The sequence below is a fragment of the Haliaeetus leucocephalus genome, unplaced genomic scaffold (genome assembly GCF_000737465.1).
Source record: "Haliaeetus leucocephalus isolate CR32 unplaced genomic scaffold, Haliaeetus_leucocephalus-4.0 Scaffold915, whole genome shotgun sequence".
Classification (NCBI taxonomy): Eukaryota; Metazoa; Chordata; class Aves; order Accipitriformes; family Accipitridae; genus Haliaeetus; species Haliaeetus leucocephalus.
The window spans coordinates 311,013-331,738 of record NW_010973351.1 but is presented as its reverse complement, the minus strand read 5'-3'; the positions used below and the strand labels follow the sequence as shown (position 1 = coordinate 331,738).

At 42.1% G+C, this 20,726-nt stretch overlaps 1 protein-coding gene across 1 annotated transcript in view; it reads left to right on the top strand.

Annotated features, from left to right (window-relative positions):
- GABBR2 (gamma-aminobutyric acid (GABA) B receptor, 2) overlaps positions 1 to 18,161 on the top strand; it is a 383,598-nt gene extending 365,437 nt beyond the window's left edge. Inside the window, exons 17-19 of the mRNA XM_010583585.1 lie at positions 1,035 to 1,164; positions 10,104 to 10,221; positions 17,439 to 18,161. Coding sequence (XP_010581887.1) covers positions 1,035 to 1,164; positions 10,104 to 10,221; positions 17,439 to 17,604 — 414 coding nt within the window. The 3' untranslated portion in view covers positions 17,605 to 18,161. The remainder of the gene's footprint in view (positions 1 to 1,034; positions 1,165 to 10,103; positions 10,222 to 17,438) is intronic.
- The last annotated feature ends 2,565 nt before the right edge of the window (positions 18,162 to 20,726 follow it).

Below are 20,726 nucleotides of genomic sequence, written 5' to 3'. Positions count from 1 at the left end.
ATTGAGACATATTCTGGACACCGCATCCTGGACAGCTGTTCACAGAGAGCATCCCAGATCACCATTAAGATGCTTGTATCTGGTTATTTTCTGCTGGGGCTGTAGCCAGCTGAATACAAGTTGTAGCCCATTGAACACAAGTTAGCTGCTGGGGAGAGCACCTTGTGTCCAGCTCAGCGCGAAAGGCCAGGGCTGTACCAACCCGGCATTTGTGCTCTGGCTCTTCCAGTCAAAAAAGATCTGTGCTTCTCTCCCTCTAGTTCTTAAAGGATGCTTTGGGGGAGAGAAACAATTGCGATTTTTGGGTTTTTTCCCCCCCTCCTCTTGTTTCCCTATGCTATCAGATTACACAGTTTAAGACACAAAAGATTTAAAACACAGGGGTAGTTTTCAAATCGCAAAAGTATAGAGTGTTCTCAGCCCCCAAACTAAAAGCTGTGAGTTGGATTTTCTTCAAAATTTCACACACACAGAGACACAAACAAAAAATCTAACAGGAGTCTGTCTCTCTAAGAAAGGTAAAAGGAGTAAAGATAATCTTTAGGAAAAAAAAACATTCCTGGTAGAGTTGACTGCAGTCACTCATGTGGCTGGACATGCCCCTGATGCCATAGTTCACTTATATTCTCTTGTATGGTCGATAATTTGATTGACTTAACAAAGCGGTTATAGCTATATATGCAGCATTTGTACACACAAATAATAAATAGTTGAGAGGTTTTCAGACTAGGCTTTCTAATGCCCATTTCTTTCTCATTCAGCAGTACATCTGAATTGCTTAAACTCTCAACTACTAAAGCTTATTCCTCTCGTATGCCCTGTGTGCAATATCACAGCTGAACGCGGTTTGTTACTTGTAGCATGATCTATAGAGGTAGTGTTGTAGTGCTATAAGAAAACTGTATTTGGCACAGTGTGGCAATTACACTACCACCTGCCTTCTAGTCTAATTACGGAAAGCTATGCAATTACTGCAGATACCTGAAGGAACGACTCTTGAATTTTTAGGGATTCATACTCTTTCTGTTTTGCAGCTGGACAAAGACTTGGAAGAGGTCACGATGCAGCTTCAGGACACTCCTGAGAAAACAACATACATTAAGCAGAACCACTATCAGGATCTTAATGACATTCTTAGTATACGGAACTTTACAGACAGCAAAGGTGAGAGTTAGTAAAATGCATTAGTAGCTTAACCCACCAAGATTTGGAATAGCAATCTCATTGGATCTGTTCCAGAGCACTTGGACCTTGGTAAGATAGAGCTTTAGATATTTTGGTTGCATTACAGAAAGCATGCAGATTCATATAATAAGCTATATGGTACCCACTGAGTAGTTATTTCTCTGTACATATGTCTTCTATTGTATGCCCTGTGTGCATAACACACATGGCAAAGTGGGAAACTTTTAAAAGCATACTTGTGTTCGGAAGTCAAGGTTTCCGTGCTGCATGGAGGGAGGAAAGTCACAGAGTGTTTCAAATATTGTGAGAGTTAATTGTGCCAGCCTTCAGCAGCAGGAAGCCCAGTTTAATATGTGCTCGTCTGAGTAGGACGTTCAAATTCTGCTTTTGGACACTGCTACCAAGCACATAGAAGAGAAGCATGTAAATATTTCAGTGCTGATTTGGACTCTAAATGTAGAATTGAAGGCACTCATGTATGAAAATTCTTCCCTAGGAACTGATAAAAAAGGATTTCATGACGACTGTAATATTCCTAAGTTGTTTCTACTGTGTCTCTTGCATCACTCCCTGAAGAAATACATCTGAAAGAATTGCTTCCATTAAAGCTATTTCGCTTTTGGGAAGCAATAAGATCTGGTGCATAGTGCAATAAAGAGGAAGCCAGGACACTCAGCTTCCATTTCTGACTCTAGAATGTATCTACTTTGCGACTTTTGGCGAATGACTTTTTGTACAGCTGAATATTAGTATAGTACGTGAAAAACTAGTTGCCCTGTGTTGGGAAGCCATAGACTTGCATGTTTGTTGCCATGCTAGGCTCAGGCTTCCCACTGATGTGGCAGCGTAAGTTTGGTTGAGTGGAACAGAAGCTACCACTGTAAATACAGTTGTTGAAGAATAATTTTAGAACAGCAACAGTTCATATATGCGTTTGAAGTATACTGAAATTTTGGTTGGATAAGGTTACTTTTTCATGCGCTTTTTGTTTTAGCCTGGGTATACATTTCGTTGTGTAACTTGTGGCAAAAAAAAAAGGAAGAGCTCCATAGAGTTCCCGGTGTCCTTTTTAAAATTAAAAAACAGAAGGGGGAAAAGGAGGAAAAGGAAAACGTAAATAGCTGCTGGAGGCGTGTGATTATTGGGCTGAGATCAGCAGCAAGAACTAACATCAGTGAGTGGGATGAGGCAGTTTTACCAAGTGTTTGAAAGGAACACATAGAATGTTCCACTCATGTCAGATGCTCTAGGAAAAATGATAAATCATGAATAATATTTCAAGCAGAAAAGATACATTACATTGTGCCAAATGCCCATCTGAGTTTGGGTATGAGAAATAAAAATGCTTCTCAAGAGATACGCTGGGTATAAATTTAGGATGGGATGCTTCCCACAGCAGGTTGCACTCCATTAGCAGTAGGATGCTGGCAAAGAAATCAAGGAGAAAATATAACCTTTCTGCACTTACTTGTGGCTGTATCTACAAAAAACATTGATGCCTAACTGCTGCTTTAAGAAACAGCATCCAAGATTGTCTGTGCTCCTAATTTTCCCCCAGTACAGTTCCCCAACTTCTACATATTTACTGCAGGGTACATATTTAAAATCACCTGTAAGTACATAGCCTTAATGTACAGAGTAGCTTGGAACTATGTATTATTGGGATTTACAGGGTAGATATTCTTCTGCGTACTGAAGTTGCTGGATGCAGCTTTCTGAATGGACCTACCACATAAAGCTCCATACAAAAGGGTGGGGAGAAAGAAGAATGTTTTCCCTTGGCCATCTTTATATTGAATAAGTTAGAGCATCCATTCACCTGCGAATGAGGAAGACCTGCATCCCAATTTGCAGCAGGTGTTTGAAGCTGGGTCCCACACCTGGTGGCGAATGCCCCAAGCATGAGTATTATGGAGTATCCTGATCCTGACTCGAATGACATCAAATATTCATACTTCCAGACTCTGAGCTACCATGTTCAACAACCCTTGCTAGCCTTTTTCTGTCCCTCTCTGTTTCTTCTGCCTCTTGTTTTCTGTCTTTCCCCATTTCCCCGTCCCTTAGCTACACATCTGAATCTCCTATTTCTCTCACTGCATCCATTCCCAATAGTCAACCTGTGTGCTTAATTTAAATTTGCCGTTCCAATCAAAATAACAAGGCTTTGGAGAATTCATGCTGCTGAGTCACTGCTGCTTCTGTGCAGATGCAAACAGACATCACTTAAATGGTACTTAAAAAAATTATGGCTCTTACGGCTACAGGAAAGCTAACTCTGACTGACATAACTATGCTTTCTGTAGCTATGTATTTCATGTAACTTGCTGTAAATGAATGTACAGAACCTTGAAATTATGCGTCCCTGATGGTACTTGAGCGAAGCTTCAGAATTGTAAATAATTTATTAGCATGACCTAGAAGTGACCATGTCTCTCACCTCCACCGTGCAACTGGGGAAGCCAGTCTAATGTTATTTTTAAGGTGATGACAAGGTTTGTGGCTACCTTGGACCTTGTAAAAAGTGAGCTGAGAGAGAGGGAGTAGGACAGTGAAGAGAGATGCTAAATATAGCACCTGACTTGGAGCTAAAAATCATAGCAGATGATTTGCCACATTTGCATTGTGGACATGGCTGAATCCTCTGTCAATCTTCTTTATAAAATACCTTGCTGTTCTGAAGGAGTTCACATAGAGAATGCCGTGTAGTGTATCCCCGTTGCTATTGCTTATGCAAGTTTAGGGTACTGTGCTTCAGAGAGCAGATAATAACGCAGGACTTACGCAATGCATCTCGAACAAGTCCTAATCAAACTTTAATGTCATAGTACACTTCAGTAGGTTTCTGATCTGTACAAAGTGAAAACCCCTAACTCCTACAGCCAAGTGCTAAAGGAGGTTATTTGATTCTTCCCTTCCTTCCCCACCACCCTCATTTACTTCAAATATGGATTTAGGATACAAAAGTTAAATTACTTTAGCCAAAATAGATAGACACAGCTGTGCACTCCCATAGCTGCCTGACCTCAGGCAAATTTTCATAACTTTGGAGTTCCTGGTTAGTTATTAACAGCAACAGCTCCTGGTGTAGCCTGGGAGCTCTTTGCTGGCATGGGGACTCCTTCTTTACAGCACATTTCAATTCAGTACGTCTCATTTAAAGAGAGATATTATCCGAGACACTCATCTCTTGTTCACAAACGCGTAATGTCCCTGAGACATCTACAGCAATTGGCTATGTAAGAAAAGCAATTAGGAAATTAGGTTTGTAGTTTATGGTTTGATTGCTTTTTTTTTTAATGCAGGCTTTCGTCTGCGCTGCTAGATAGCTTTGTGTGGTCAAGCAGTTCTCAACGTGCTCCATGGACCGCAGCTCTGGGACCTCAGATGGCTTCTCCAGTTGAATTTAAAAAAGGCATCCCCTTAACTTCATTTGATACATTCCTCAGATGATTTTGAGTCACGGTGTCTGCTAGCGACATTAGCTTCTCCCCCGGCATTTGCAGGATCTGGTCGCCTTGCTGGAGCAGCAGAGCCACATGAGAGCCTGGGTTTGGGGTAGGGGTGGGCTGTGGGTGAGACCAACGCTTGGCTTGGGCAGTTCCTGTAACTGGCAGTGCCGTTCAGCAAGGAGAGCCAAGCTTGGAGACACGGCTGAGTTTTCCAGGCTGACATTTGGAAAAAGGAGGACAACTGCTTGTAACTGTGATGCTGTGTAAAGAGGAAGGTTGTGCCGCACGGCTCCAGGGAAGAAATACCCTGGCACGGGCACAAACCAGAGCTTCCCAAAAGGGCTCCCTGCAGCCATGTAGACGGCGTGCCAGAAACAGCAGAGACTTCGTGAAGGTAGAAGTTATTTCTACCGTGCAAGTTCCTGCAGAGATAAAACTTACTGAGGAGAAAAATATAGAGGGAAGATACTATGTGGTTTGGGGGGTGGCTAATTTTGCCGCACTTGGAATCTTACAATCTTACTCTGTTTGACTTCTATTTGACATTTTATTACATGAAATTATTTCTACATGAATGATTCATAGATTTCAAGGGTTTCATATAAAGCCAAGCTCAGACAAAATCCTGCAGGAGAATCTCCATTTATTTCTACCTTTGCCGGTACATTTCAGAGTAGTCTATCAGGGAAACTAATGAATGACAGCCATCCTATGGAAAGTACATCAGAAGCAAGAGACAGCCTTGCAATAGTCCCCACTTATGAACAAACCCTTTGTACAAGTTGTCTCTCTGCAGGCACCCTAGCTTGCTCAGAAAGCCTTTTCTGGTTTGAGCCAGAAAACAGTCTTTACTCATTGCTGTAAACGGACTGGGAGCATTCATTTGCATGTCAGATATGCCTACATACTGTCAGTTGTAACCCCACTCCAATGTTTCCTACTGTTAGTTTTTCCCTATGTAAAAGCAGCTCGAAGAAAAACAGATTTCAAAGGCATGTTGCTTGTAAATGCAAAGCAAAACAGAGTTCATCTGTGACAGAGGGGGGAAATATTACTTCTATGAAGTTAGTGTGAGTCAAGCGTTGAGCTTGAGTTTGAAACCACAGATTCAAAGGAAGGGCTTTCAGAAATAGGTGTACAAGACTTCAAAGGAACACTGTTTTAAAGACAGGATATAGTTCATTATATCCTTTGTATATGGAGATATATAAAGATATGTATACTAGTTTCTAGGAAGCCCAGCAAATGGAGTCCAGTCCTGAAATTGGAGCTTGTTTCTATTTCAGCAGGGAGACCAAACTCCAGAGGTTCAGAGCTCGCCCTTCCTTGCACAGAAATAACTCTGTAGTAAAAGGAGTTTCTTCTGAATTAAAGTAGTATAAAACAGAGGAGAATCTTGCTGGCTTTGCTTTAAAAAAAAAAAAAATCTTCTTTTCAAAACGTAACTATCAGGAGTCATGTTTTAGACTGCCTGGTGCTGTGAGCTTAGTTTAGGAGATCTTTTTCTGATATATCCAGCAGACGATGTGATCATTTAAATTTTTCCTTTCATTTTCCTTTCTTTTCATCCTGTTCACATAAAAAGCAGAAACTGGCTAGTCTTGTTTCATGGTCCAAACAACAGAAGTGTGAAAAATTACTGTAGATTCAAGAAAAATCTGCATTTAAAGTATCTTTAGTAAATCAGCAAGGTTATCTCTGCCAGCTCTTATAAGTTATTATTAAATCACACTTGCTTCTTTGTGGAGCATACAATATGCTTTCTAGCAAAGAGAAAACAACAACAATAGAATAGAAAGATGGGGGATGAAGAATGGTTCTGCCATCTAGTTGTAAGCCATCGGAGGAATATTGCTGCTAAAGCGTAATGATGAAGATGTTCAATAAAGCTGCAGTGTACAAACGTCAACAAAACAAGCTTCTAGGTAAAGAAATACTTTATAAAATCTAGGAAGAAACTGCAGCAGTGGCAGTCACCCGGTGTTTTCTGCCTGCAGCTGAACAGGAGTCATTAAAATGCACGACGCGTGTAAGCCAGCCCAGGTAATTTTGACAGCACCAGGTTGCAGAGTGATTATACGTATGGCAGGTCTGAAGCGAGCGTCACCCCTGGCAGAGGGAGAGGCGAGCAGCTGGGAGCAGCGACATCCTCGCTGAGCCTCTCCGCAGCCAGCATCGGATGCGCTCCTGCAGCTCAGAGCTTTGTAATTGGAAGTTGTTTCTCTGCTGCAGGTAGGCAAAGGTCCTGAGCTAAAGCCTTCTGGCTCGCGCTGACAACCGGGCGGCGGGTTTTGTTTTCTAATGAACCCATCAGTGAGTGCCGTGCGAGGCCCTTGAGATCTATTTGTCTTTTTTTCCCGATGGTTTTCTGAATGCAAAGTGCTCGGGCATCACTTATCGAGACTTCTGAGTTCCAGTTTGAGGTCAACAAAGGTGAAAATTACTTAGAAAGTGCTTCTAGCTAATGTAAATTCAATTTTGAAGGTAGTGAGATCATCCCAGTGCAACTTACTCAGTAGCATCTGCAGTGGCAGACAGTATCCTGAGAATGAAGGACATTTTTCAGGTGGCATACTTAATGGACAGAGGAAGAAAACATGGGGAATTACTAAAAGCAGTGCTACACTTTCCGGGGGCAACTGGGAACTCAATTATTTATCGTTACCCTTAATTCATTTTCTTTCAGTTGTTCATGTATATAAAATCAGTTTCCTCCATCCTTAAGTTTTTTAAGTGCATATGGTAACAGTGTTTCTTCTTTAAGCTCCAGCTCCTGGAAGCATATGACTAAGTGAGAATCTTGTTCTTCATTATTTAAATGAAAGGTAAATTAAAAAAAAAAAGAAAGAAGAAAAAAAAAAAGAAAGATATTCTAGTTTCCATAGCTGCAGAATAAAAATCTAACAACTCTTCTCCCAAAAAGCTTAACAAATAAGAATTACCCAACTTTTTTGTATTTTGAAAGAAGCAAAGGAAAAAGAAAAAAATCTCAACAGTGCGGCAGTTTTATTTGGATTTTGTCTGTATTTTATACCTACACATTAAAACTTGTATATGGTAACCTTGTATACAGAAATTTATGCAGTGTATTAAGGGAGAGTCATCTGCAAGAGTGGTAGAAAAAAGGGTCTATTAAGAATAACACACAGTGATATATGGGCAGTTGGTGTTGAGGGGTGAGTAGGCAGAGAATATATGATTTCTGCTCTACTTAAAACTAAATCCCCCACCTTTTTGACAGGGACCACCTCCTTCTCTCTCTCTCTCTCTCTCTCTTACACACAGCAAAACTGAAAGCATAAGAAATCCCTTTAGGGGTATACAACACCAATTAATATATGAAATCACATACTCCCAAAGCCCAACAGTTGCATAGTCCAGGCATTTGATGAAGAATCATATCTTCAGTGGCTTTGTAAAAGGTTAAATTGCTTATTTTGGCCAAAGGAGTTGGAACCCTAAAATAGTTAAATAGACCTTTGCCATCCCTAATTACAAGGATTACTCAAATTTTAACTTTGGTCTATATCATAAAGTCAGCAGTTTTCATTGTCAGCTTAGATCAGCTCAGGATTGAACATTGGTTTTCATCATGGAAGTAAAAAGTGTTCTTTTCTACATGTCTGTTTATAGACATCACAAGGCTTTTATGCAAATGTCAAGCTCAATATACATAGAAATGTGATATATGGAAAATAAAAACTGAACTCTTGTGACAGTAAATGCCACACCAGCAAACTTCAGGCTGTCCTGAGATGATAGACTTCATTGCTTATCTTAGCCACTGTCAGATTTGACTCTTTGCTGTCCTCCCTTCACGTCTAAACCATCACTGAATCCTGTCATATCTTCCTTTTAAGCACTCTTCTTGCTACAACTGAATTCCTTAGCTCTCTTTTGCTGACATTTTCTTGCCCTAACAAAAGCAGCTTCATGTGTTCTGGTTGCCTCCTTTCTCACCCAGACCCTTCTCTTCCATGCAACAATAAGTGAAAAAACCTTCTCTCCTGCTCTTCTGAGCTGTAGCGATCCCCACGTCTGCACACTTTTGCATCCTCACCTATTCACTTCTGTCCAAGTTGCCTGTTACTTTTTTCACAGCAGAAAGCGAACGCTACAAAATAATGCCCGGGATGACCGCACTGGGAGGGGAATGATACATGTTGGAGTTTGCCCTCAAAACATTCTCTTTCTGCTTCCAGCTTCTTTCCTCAGTCTTTGTTTCTGCTGTTTGTTTTGTCCCACCAGTGCTCTTCAATAACATATATATTACTAGCATGCTGGGACCTGAGCATTATCTGGGGCTTCTGAGCGTTAGTAGAACAGAAAAGCACCTTAAGCCTTCAATACACACTGGGTTTTTCATGCTATTTTCATTTTCTCTTCAGTATTTTCCTGCTTTTCCCCCTCATACCCATTTTTACATTCAAAACCTCCAGTGTCATTTTCAAGAATTTACCTTTGAGTCCTCTTCCATGCTGCCTTAACGCCTGCAGCAATCACTCTTTCTCCGCGTGTGTGGCAAACAACTGCCGGTGATGGATTTGGAGCTGCTCTGTAATTATTTATGAAAACTGTGCACTGTCCTCATTACTCAGATGTTCGCCATGTGACTTTATTTGGCTTAACACAGTAGGAGACTTTGGAAAAGCAGGCAGGAACAGAAAGGATCCCCGGTAAAGACAGTCTTCTTAAAATGGCTGTGTTCCTCTGTGTTTCTCAGGGGGACCGATGCCACAGGCTTCGGCACAGCTAGCCAGGGACTCCCGGGACACCCGGGGAAATCACGTGAAGCTACCTACAGGGAAAATGATGATCTTCCACATTATCACTATGCAGAAAAGAGAGCAGCAGGAGAAAGCTTAATGAAATCATTAGCTGTCCTTCCCGCAGACAGCCTATGGACCAGCGCAACTGATATGAATCATATTTCCGGGCTAAATGACAGCAGATAGTTAAATGACAGCACTTAATTGCTTATGTGATTGCAAGAGTACCAAGGTTTCATACATTAATGAGATTATAGTTTTTCTAGGAAACGACTTAAATAAGAGGGTTTTTTCATATGAAAAGGTAACAGTTTTTGAGCACAAGATAATATGATGGTGCAGTTACATTAATTTTTTACCCAGCCTAAGACTGGGTGAGAGAGCATGATAGGGCTGCATAGAGATAGGCAACAAGTTTTGGTTTGTGGTTTGTTTTTTTTTTAAAGGTGGGGGGGAAGCAAAGGAAGGACAAAAGAGGTTTTGTCCCTTTTCTGTTTCTTCATGGTAGTTCCTATGAAGGAGCACAGCATTGAAAGTATGAGTACCAAAGACTCACAGGGAAACCTGAGACTGTATCAGAATACAGGCAGAAAGAGTTTACTTTATGGCATTATGAATATCTGGGAAATTTTAAAATTAAATAATTGAAAAATGGTCACTTGGTCACAGTAAAGTAAAATAGAATGTGTTCTCCATCCAGATGGTGAGAAAGCCATTTTGAAAAATCATCTTGATCAAAATCCACCAGCACAGTGGGGCTCATCAGACCCTTCCAGAACAAGCAAAGATCCTATAGAAGATATCAACTCTCCAGAACAGTAAGTATACACCATTACATACTGGTACAGAAAGGGGCACCCCTTGCTCCCTCAGGTGTGCATGTGCTTGGGCGCGCGCACTTTCTACTCTTTTAGCCATAAATTACATCCTGGATACCAGCTGCCTTGCTGACAAGATGTTAATTTAAATTATTACATTTCATCAAAACCCATATTTCTCTTTCATGCTTTTTTGTGGGAAGACCTTCACTGTAAACCCTTTCAGCCAGCCCCAGCTACAGAGAGAGCCTGGACCATCAGTAACAGAAGATGTGAATGGCCCCTCCTGAAGCACCAGTGGGCAGCAACGTTGTACTGTGATGGCCCCCCCCGCCACCAGCTCACCATCCCCAACAAATTTAGAGGATATCAGGGGCACTAGATCCTAAGGTGCCCCAAAGACAAACTAACACACTTCTTTTCTCTTGTCAGAAACATCCATGACATGATGTCTAAAGTTTCTGCAGAGAGTTACAGGACAAGCTGTGCCCAACCACCAATGTATATTAAGGGGAGAAGAGGATGTACATACGTGCACACACATGTCACGACTAGTGTCAAAAGTCCAAGGCCTTCCACACACCAGCCAGAGGGGTTCATGCTGTACATAACCATTTTGTTCTCTTTCGATCTTAAGCTAGCTGAGAAATAAAAACAGTCTGAGGGCTTTTCTACGTTGCCATAGCAGCTGGACCTGAGTTTTGGCATAGGAAAGCCTGCACCCAGTAGTTTCCCTTAGAAACAATGCTGTGGCTACAAGGAGAGGATGGCGCAAAGCACTTGCTAAATTCAGGGAGGGGAAAAAGTCTGATGGTATCAGCTTTTGCCTCCAGGAACCTATACAATAAACTCACGTACTACCAGCTCAGCCAGGCCTGCCATAGGCCAGAGCTCAGGGAAGCACCGTGCTCGTTTGTCCCTGGATCAGCCATTTCCCCGTGGCAGCCTAGTTACATGGGCACCACTTCATCAGGAGCTGAGCTAAGAGCTGTCAGACTCCTGTTTTGTACACGGACAACTTCAAAGCTTGTTTAAAAACAGAATAAATTAAACAAATTACTAGACTGAGTCACATGTTACATCAGTGACAGCAAACCTGATTTCAGATAACAGTTACTGCCTTGTACTACCTGGTACAGGGAAACATGTGGATTTCTAACTGTCCTTGCACTTAGAAAAAAACCCAACCCAAACCTGTACAGGAGGTCTCACACACACACACACACACATACATATGCACCAAAAAAAGCCCCCAGTAGCTGAAATATCTGGTTATTTCACAAGAGCAGGGCACTCACTGAGAAAGCTCTCGTGACTATATATGGGGTCAGCAGGGTGCTTTCATGCATAGCTATTAGAGGTCTGTCTTTTTCCAGCACCATTTGTCAGAAATAATGTAGTGTGAATGCAACCTCATCTGCACACGGCCCCCTTACATTAAGAGAGAGGCTAAGAAAAACACAGACACTCAGATAATCCAGTTGTCCCAATACAGATTTAATACAGAAAAAAAAAAAGAAAAAAATTTGGTGATGACAAAACTTCCTCTAGGCTAGTGGCAACTGATGAGAAGACTGAAATTTCCTGAAGCTCTTAAAGAGCGGGTCAGTACAAATCTGAACAGTCAGTGACATTTATGGAAAGCAAGTCCTGCTAAATCAAAACAGTGTCATTCAGCACTTGCACAGCTGTGACTGTGCCAGGTCCAAGGGTCAATGTTTCCCCTGAGGATGTGTTGGCAGTTTGGGTACCAGAGCCACACCACCCAGGCACAGTGGACCCGCCAGAGAGGAGAAGTGTAGCCATCTTCAGGACTAGGGTTTTGCAATTCCCTCTTTGACAAGAGATTGCCTCCTTCCAAACTTTGTGCTTTTTAAGAATATCCTTCCGCATGCATGGGCTTTTCTTCAACTTGTCTGGCAGCACTACTGGACTTCCATGGTTATTAAATATATTATTTTTGTAAGAAAAAAAAAAAGAGTTAAAGACAGGCTGTAGTTTGTGCCTTCTCTTTCTCATTTCACTGCATACATAGGGCATCTGGTAGAGAGGTAGTCACACAGTCTGCTGAACCTATTTCTTATTCAAGAACACAAATCTCAAGGACGTTAGTCTGAAAAAGATTTCCTCTTTGCCACAAACCTATGAAAGGAGGACATTAAGATAATAATTTTCCTGCGGAAATGTTAACTCTTTAATGCCTATAGCAAAAAGAAGCATCCCAGCTTCCTGTTATTGACAGCACTCAGGAGAGCTGACATCTTCCAGTACGAAAGTTCTTACAGAGTGCAGAAAAGAGTCTGATCTGGGATTTTTTTTCATTCTTTCTTACCGCTAATGCTACATTTGACTAACTGCAAATGTGATCGCTTATTCTACAGTTGTGTCCAAAGTGAAGGCACAACAGTACACACACACTTCATGCTCAGCAGTGCAGGAAGTTGTTTCATGTTTGTTGATGGGGTGATATTTATACCATCTCAATCAGAATGTGAAAAACCTTTGTTTTGTGCTTGGCTCAGATTTAGAACCCTGCACGTAAGGAAAAATGCAGTTTGTATGACTGTAAAGCAGATTTAGAGCATGAATACAGATGACTCACAGTTCCCCTTGTCTCTTACTCCCTTTCCTGCTGGGCAGGACCTGGTAGGTTATCCATCATGCAATGTAAAATTTGCCATACCCAGTCAGACCATCAGGCACGAGGAGCAAAAAGTAGGTTCTGGCTGCTTTCTATCCTGTTCACACTGGCTACACAGTGTAAATTAACACTTCCTACAATAGGCAAAGCAGCCCTGGTACACAGGCTCAAGCCCTGCACTTTGATTTTCCATGGTGCTTATTAGCATGCTCCCTAGCACAGTTGTATCAACTTGTGCTGTCCTGGTTAATGCTCAGGCACATTCTGGTATTCAGAAACCCTGTTTGGGGGGAGCTTAGCTGCATGGATGGAAGCTGCACTATGCCAGTTCATCTCAAGTCCAGAGAGCAGCCTGAACCAGTTTAGAATAGATAGAACAGTTCATTTCCCAGTAGGCTGGGGTGTCTCTCACGCAAAGTCAGCTCTTTCCTGCTGGGCAGTCCTGCTTACTTATCTAAAGATCCCATCAGTCAGCTTATCTGCACAATGGCCACGCAAATACATTCAATGGGATATCTTCCGTGACCTTTAAAGACATTCTTCTGTGCGCCTTCATTCCTGCATGTTGTCCCATCTCATTGGTGACCTACATTTGCTGAATTAGTTTTTGGCACCATTAAAATTTATACCATTCTCATTTTAACAGCAACGATATGTAACTGTCTTCCAGACCTCTGAGTAAAGGTGATGATAGATTTCTGCAGGACCCCACTAAACCTGCCATTTTGATAGACTATTTCCTATATGTGGTCATTTTTGTAACCATCAGAAGAGCTAATCGTTGTATAACCCTTTTGATAGAAACCACCTTGATTTTTTTCGAGCTTTTAGCAGCATTTAAAAGACAGTAAATACCCTGCTGGAGCCAGTTATGTCAATTTTAGTAACCAAAAATTCTCATCAAAAAAAGTTGGTTATGACTGGATTATTGCATTAAAGCCATATGCCTTGGCATGAATATGCCTCTGTTATTCAGTTTCTTCACCAACAGTGGTTCATATTAGTCTATCTATGATCCTACTCAAATCTGTCATTAAAATAAGGTGGATTTAGAATCATTAGTTTACATGTTAGTACATCTTGCTTTATTGTAGTCATTTAGAACTTCTCCAGCTTCCCAGCATTTGCTAAGAATCAAATTAATGGGCTGAAGAATTGACTGAAATGATCCCTGAATGCTTAGACACAGTTTACACACTCCCACAGATCTTCAGATGTTTGAATGTAGCAGCAGTTGTTTCAGTCCCCCCACCTACCAAGGGATCTCACCAGTGGTTTTCTATAGCTACTATAAAAATATTTTTTAAATGCCTCTGCTCCCTTTGCAGCATCGTGCATTCCCATGTATGTTCCATTGTGTTCCTATGTGCATTGACATTGGAAGTCAAGTTTGTACTTGATTTTATTTATCCCTCTTAGATGGCATTTCTGTACAGAGCTGAAAATATATGCCCTATTCTAACACAGTACCTTGATGAGTGGCTGCTCTGTATGAGGCACCACCTTTCCTTTCCATCGTCTTCAGCAGCTGCCTATGATTCTGTGATTCTAAACCTGCTAATACTAGCCGTTCCCTCCCCAACATACTTGACCATATATATGTTTTGACATATCTATATTGTATGGACAACTCGAAACAAATTCATAGAATCATAGAATCACAGAATGGTTTGGGTTGGAAGGGACCTTTAAAGGTCATCCAGTCCAACCCACCTGCAACCAGCAGTGACATCTTCAACTACATGAGGTTGATCAAAGCCCCATCCAACCCAGCCTTGAACACAATCATGGGGCATCCACAGCTTCTCTGGGCAACCTGTTCCAGTGTTTCACCACCCTCATCATAAAAAATGTCTTCCTTATTTCTAGTCTAAATCTACCCTCTTTTAGTTTAAAACCATCACCCCTTGTGCTATCACAACAGGCCCTACTAAAAAGTCCGTCCCCATCTTTCTCCTAAGCCCCCTTTAAGTATTGAAAGGCCACAGTGAGGTCTCCCCGGAGACTTCTCTTCTCCAGGCTGAACAACCCCAACTCTCTCAGCCTTTCTTCATAGGAGAGGTGTTCCATCCCTCTGATCATCTTCGTGGCCCTCCTCTGGACCACCTCAGACAGGTCCATGTCTTTCCTGTGCTGAGGACCCCAGAGCTGGATGCAGGACTGCAGGTGGGGTCTCACCAGAGCGGAGTAGAGGGGCAGAATCCCCTCCCTCGACCTGCTGGTCACGCTTCTTTTGATGCAGCCCAGGGTACGGCTGACTTTCTGGGCTGCGAGTGCACGTTGCCAGCTCCTGTCCAGCTTTTCATCCACCAGTACCCCCAAGTCCTTCTCGGCAGGGCTGCTCTCAATCCCTTCATCCCCCAGCCTGTATTGATACCAGGGGTTGCCCCAAAAGCATTGACAAAATGTGCTAGGGGTGGGGGAAGGGAAAAACTGCTGATATTGGCAAAAAAAACCTACAGAGAGTGAGGCAAGGTACAAGATTTACTTTTGCTAAAGGACAAAATAGCCGTTCTATCTGGATTTTGATACTTTTTTTGGTTTGGTTTGGTTTTCCCCCTACAGTTTTGCCTAAACTCTTAATTGTGTGAGAGTCTCCAGGCTACAGTCCTCCGCCCCAATTCCAGGAACAAAGTTTTCAAGTGAAAGTAAACTTTAAGTACAGTTAAAGCAAAATTTGCCACCCACTGCAGCCACCGTTGGCCTAGCCAAATAAACATGCTTTGTCCATGGTATAGCTAAGACTTAAATGGGTGAAAAAAAAATCCCATTCACTCGATTATGCAACTGGATTCTCTTGGAATAGCTTCAAAAAGCTCCTTAATGAGAAGTCTGTAACAGTTGAACAAAGTAAGCATTTCCACTGGTGGGAAAATAAGCTCGGGCAATTCTGTGTTTGACCCTGCAACGAGAGGCAGAATGACAATCCGCAGCGTCAGGCTCATAAGGATTCAGCACGTGGAAGCAGCGAGCCATGCCACCTCTGCACTCCCTGGGAACAAGGCATGATTTCATTGATAGCACCAGAAAGAGTTGGGCACAGTAGCAAAATGACAATGAATGGATTTTGTTTAGTCCCAGGAATGCATTGCCAGCACTACAATGATCAACACTGTGGATTAATATTGCATCGAACTTTTAAAGGGTGTTTGGGGGGGTGGGGATGATGAGAAAGAGTTTCCCAGCTAGGCAGGCTACAACTATTTCCACCTCATCTCTGTATAAACAAGCCTTAGTCTGTAGTGAAGAAACTAAAGAGAAGGAGATTAGGTTTCTTTCTGTTTGAATTTGAAAGCTATACTGCTTGGTCCCCGAGCGGTGCAGTGGATGCCTTGGTAGCTGTCTCCACTTCCTAACACAAAGCAAAAAAGAAATGAAATGTTGTTTGAATCAGAAAGGCTGTCCAAAGGCAAGCTTTCAAACATACACTTCTTATAAAGGCCTGTCTATACACAGTCATTATATCAGATAACAGGGAAATATAAATTTAAAACTCTATTGTACTGGTACAATGCTTTGTATGGGCATTTTTCTTCTGGAATCAAAAAGCCGGTCTTCGGGTCAGCTTTGTCACTTTGACACCTGTCTTCTCTTAAAAATGTCCCTCTGCGTCTCAAGAGTGAATGTCTCCAAATGCAGAAGCAATCCTGCTATGATAACATCACTGAAAACCTCCACTGGATTTTTATTTTATGTAAGGTGCCAGTATACCCACAGCATGGGGATAGCAGAGCCCATGTCCCATGGCACCGTCCTCTCCACGGAGAGCGGTTAATTAGGCTGTCCGTGAGCACAGTTTACTGTCCTTTTAAAAACCCAACCAGAAAACCCAAACCAAAGTCCCACCACTTATGGTGATGGCAATCTGCTTGGAAAACTGCATACAGGACTTTGGGTTCCTAAATACTGAATTTTGGTGTGGGTGGAAGGTTAGACTGCTTTGGAGTGCCAACTCCCCAGTCCCACAGCACCGACTGTGGGAACTCAACAGCGTTCAGCACCTCAAAAGCACAGACCTAAACTACAAAGAGGAACTGCTTGGAAAAAGCCATCAGTCCGAATTCCCTCCCTCCCTCCACGCACCTGCGTTCGCCTTAGCTGGTTGCAAAAACGCCGTCGTTAATTCTAACATCCTTGTGCTAAGTGGTGATGCATGGCTTCAAACTCAGCCTGTGACCTCGTCTATGCAGCCAGCCAGGGCTCTGCATGCAATAGATCACTTTGCAAGGGGTAGAGAGTTGCTAACCACCTGCCCTCATCGCACACTTAACTTTTTCCAGTATCAGCAGTCTAACAGCTACTCTGAAAGTGCCTGGGAATTTCAGAGGGTTGTGGGCTGCTGAGAACGCACCCTTAGATTCCTCTGTCAGGTCCAGCCTGTCAGAATAATTCCCAGAGGGGAGCTAACACCACGGTGGCACAGCTCAACAGCGGCGAGTGCAACGCTCTTGGCATTAACCCTCTCCGTCACAGGCACAGAAAATATCCTTGCAGCAACCTGCAGCCGTAGCAAGCGTGTAATGTACTATATTTTCCTCTTGGCTAATGCTCCTCTCTCTCTCTGTCTCTCTCGCAGCATACAGCGTCGGCTGTCTTTGCAGCTGCCCATCCTTCATCATGCCTACTTGCCATCCATAGGAGGAGTGGATGCTAGCTGTGCCAGCCCCTGCGTAAGCCCCAGTGCCAGTCCTCGGCACAGACACGTGCCGCCTTCCTTCCGAGTAATGGTTTCGGGGCTGTAGGAAAGGGAGATCAGTGCTTCCCGAACTGCTTTTAAGTACTCAATGACTGGACTAAACATCTGACCTAGAACTCTGCTACAAACACGTAACGTTGGCTCTTACCGCGGAGGATCTACCGCTGAGGCCGTCATCACAGGAGTGCCCGTGTAACTCGTGTGGGAAGGCAAAGGAGAAGGACACAAGGAGTTTGATCTGTAGCCTTATTCATGGAGTTTTTATTTCTTCACGTAGAAGTCACTGAAAAACGTTTCTTCCCAAATTTCTACTAGCAACAAGGAGGCTGGGAAATACGGATCTTGCAAAAAAGACACTAGGAAAAAAACAAAACAAAAACCACTCAGTTGTCACTGAGCTTTATGTGGCTGCTGAGAACATGCAATTCTATACTGTATCCATGTAAGGAAAATACAATGGTTGAGCTATACCATATTTATTGAAATAGATACACTCGTTTTTACAAGAGTTGTGTTAAATTGCTGGAACCATTCTGCACTGGTTAGTCTTGCCTGTTTTCATTTCAGGGACGATGTTCGGTAGGAAAGGAGGGTTATGAGAAATGATTCTTTGGGTGGCATTGAGACTCTGCAGCGCTGTGAGCAGGGTCACCTCTGACTTGCAGCTGTACATGAAACCCAAGCAGAGGCTGAAGCTCCAGCTCCCAGTTGTCACCAGCTGGAGAGCTGCTGGTTGGAAGCGGAGCACTTCACCCTTCTCCAGGGATGATGGTAGTGACTGCTGACCATCTGCAGCTCCATTTTAGCAAAGTTTCTGCACCTCTCTCAGAATAAACACCACCAACCGTAATGTACTAAACTGTCTGGAAAAGTCCTAGGGCTGATAACTCAAGAAGCTGAGGGCAGATGGTTAGTAAAGTCTTAATGTCACAGGACGGATTGTTTTTCATAGTTTGTTTGAATTATGTCACACATAATTACAATAAAATTAATTTAGTGGACTGGGGGGGGAGGGGTTAGGGCACAGCACTTTGCTGCTGCAGGCAAAGCCTGCAGAGCACATAGATGTGAATATACACTATGTTTGCTTTGTACCTGCGTGTGTGACAGTTGTAGCGGATAATAGAGAGGACAAATCAAATTTACCAATAGAATATTTTACCTGAATCCTAAAAGGACTGTGAAAAAAACAGCGGTTTTTATACTTTAGCTCCATCCCCTGAACCGAAGCAATTAGGAGGAACGATAGTGGCATACCGTCTGGACGAGCTCTGGAGCCAAACCCTCAGGCACAGGTGAGGAACACATGCAGCTTCTTTTTCCAAGGGACTGGAAATGTGGCATCTCACTGCCAGGGCTGTTTGCTAAGAGCAGGGGGGGAAAAACACATGAAGCACCCACTGGGCTCTCAGTTTTCTTTGACCAACGCCTGTGAACCTCAGACCAAACCTTTGGAATGACGTTTCTACAAAGGTTTATAAATCAGCAATGACTGAAGCACAGCTGAAGAGGTTCATTAGCTGAGGGACTTAACCACAGCTTTGACAAGCTAGCATAAATCTCCATTAAAAATAAAACACACCTCATAGTGGCCAAAACCAACATGAATATGTATCTGAATCTTACAATCAGGAGCATCACAAAATATTTCACTTGGCACATACAGTAAGAGAGGTTATGGAAATACCTGTAGCTTTTAGAACAAAAACATGTAAGTATAAACACAGATAAAATAGAACTCATTACTCTGTTTAAGCACTAAACACTGACGTTGTCACTCAATGTGTGTTGACAGTATTCTCTTGCTTTATTAATATCATCAGGGCCTGGTTTATTTTAAAAGGAATGTTAATTTTTAAAAAGAGAAAATTACAATATTGTATATAATGTATACACAAAGATCTCTGTAGAAATATTATTCCAACTTAGCAGGAAAAAAAAATTCAGAAGTATCGGACCATTGGAGGTGAGTGTGTGTGTGTGTCTGTAACTTCGTGAATACTGACTGTGTGACGTTTATTAGGTTTAAACCATGCAGTACATTCTTTGTCTCAATGATACTGTAGTTTCTCCCATAACATTTTTTTTTTTTACTTTACTGCAGATAACAAGACCAACCAAGTGAATATAGCTATTTAATGTTTCTGTTCTTTTATACTGCAGCAAAAATGTACTGTAAATTTATGAAGAGGCTGTGCCCCAATGGCATTTTCCAATGATGTTAGTGCACAAATGCTTTAAACTAGACTGGAACTGCCAGGATAAAATGTAAATGAAGAATTTCTTGTATAACCTTATACTGCATGAGATCAATTTTTAATAAATTGTTGCAAATCTGTTTTTATGAATAAAATATATAAAACCTAGCTTTTTGGACTTAGTGCCTTCTTCCCCCATAGCAAAACCATTTTTAATGTGTAAGTGTGTGTGTCTATATATATAAACATACATATATATAAAAGCCTCCCTAGAGAAGGAGGAATCCTATTACAACACTACATTGTAATAAAAAGTCAAAATACACGTCCTAGTAGTTGAAGGGTTCACATCTAGAGAAAAAAAGAGAGACAAGCTTCTGCCCTGAAATACAATTACTGCAGTACTCATGAGTGAAGTCTAAGCCATTTTTCAAATGGGAAAATAATCAAACATATGCTGAACATTTACATCCAAACCACACTTAATACATGCACTATTCTCTCTTGCACCACAGTTAGTGTGAACTCAGGAGAAAAAGAAAGATTTTACTATTTCACATAAATTACTGAAGTTGAGCCAAACTTCTAGCTCTATAGTAAAATCTCTGCTTCGGCAAACAAGAAGTTTCTGAGAATAATCACTGGTTGTTTCATGAAGGCAAACACTAAACTTCTCCATCCAGTTTCACGCATGTGGTGGGTTTTGTGTCTTAAACCAGGTTCTTCTGCATGGTAGAACAGGAGGAGGGTGGGAATGTAGTGCAACGAGCCAGCTGGAGGAAAGAGCATTTTTAGTCATTTGCTTTTCAACAGGAGCATCCTCAAGCCAGCACAAAATGACATAAAGCCCAAGATGAGGGAATTCAGAGCCGCCACAAATGTGTTTTCTGTAGATTTTTGATGCAGCTCAGCAGTCCCACCGAACACATGCAAAAGGGAAAATACCAGTCAGGAATGAACAGCATGGATC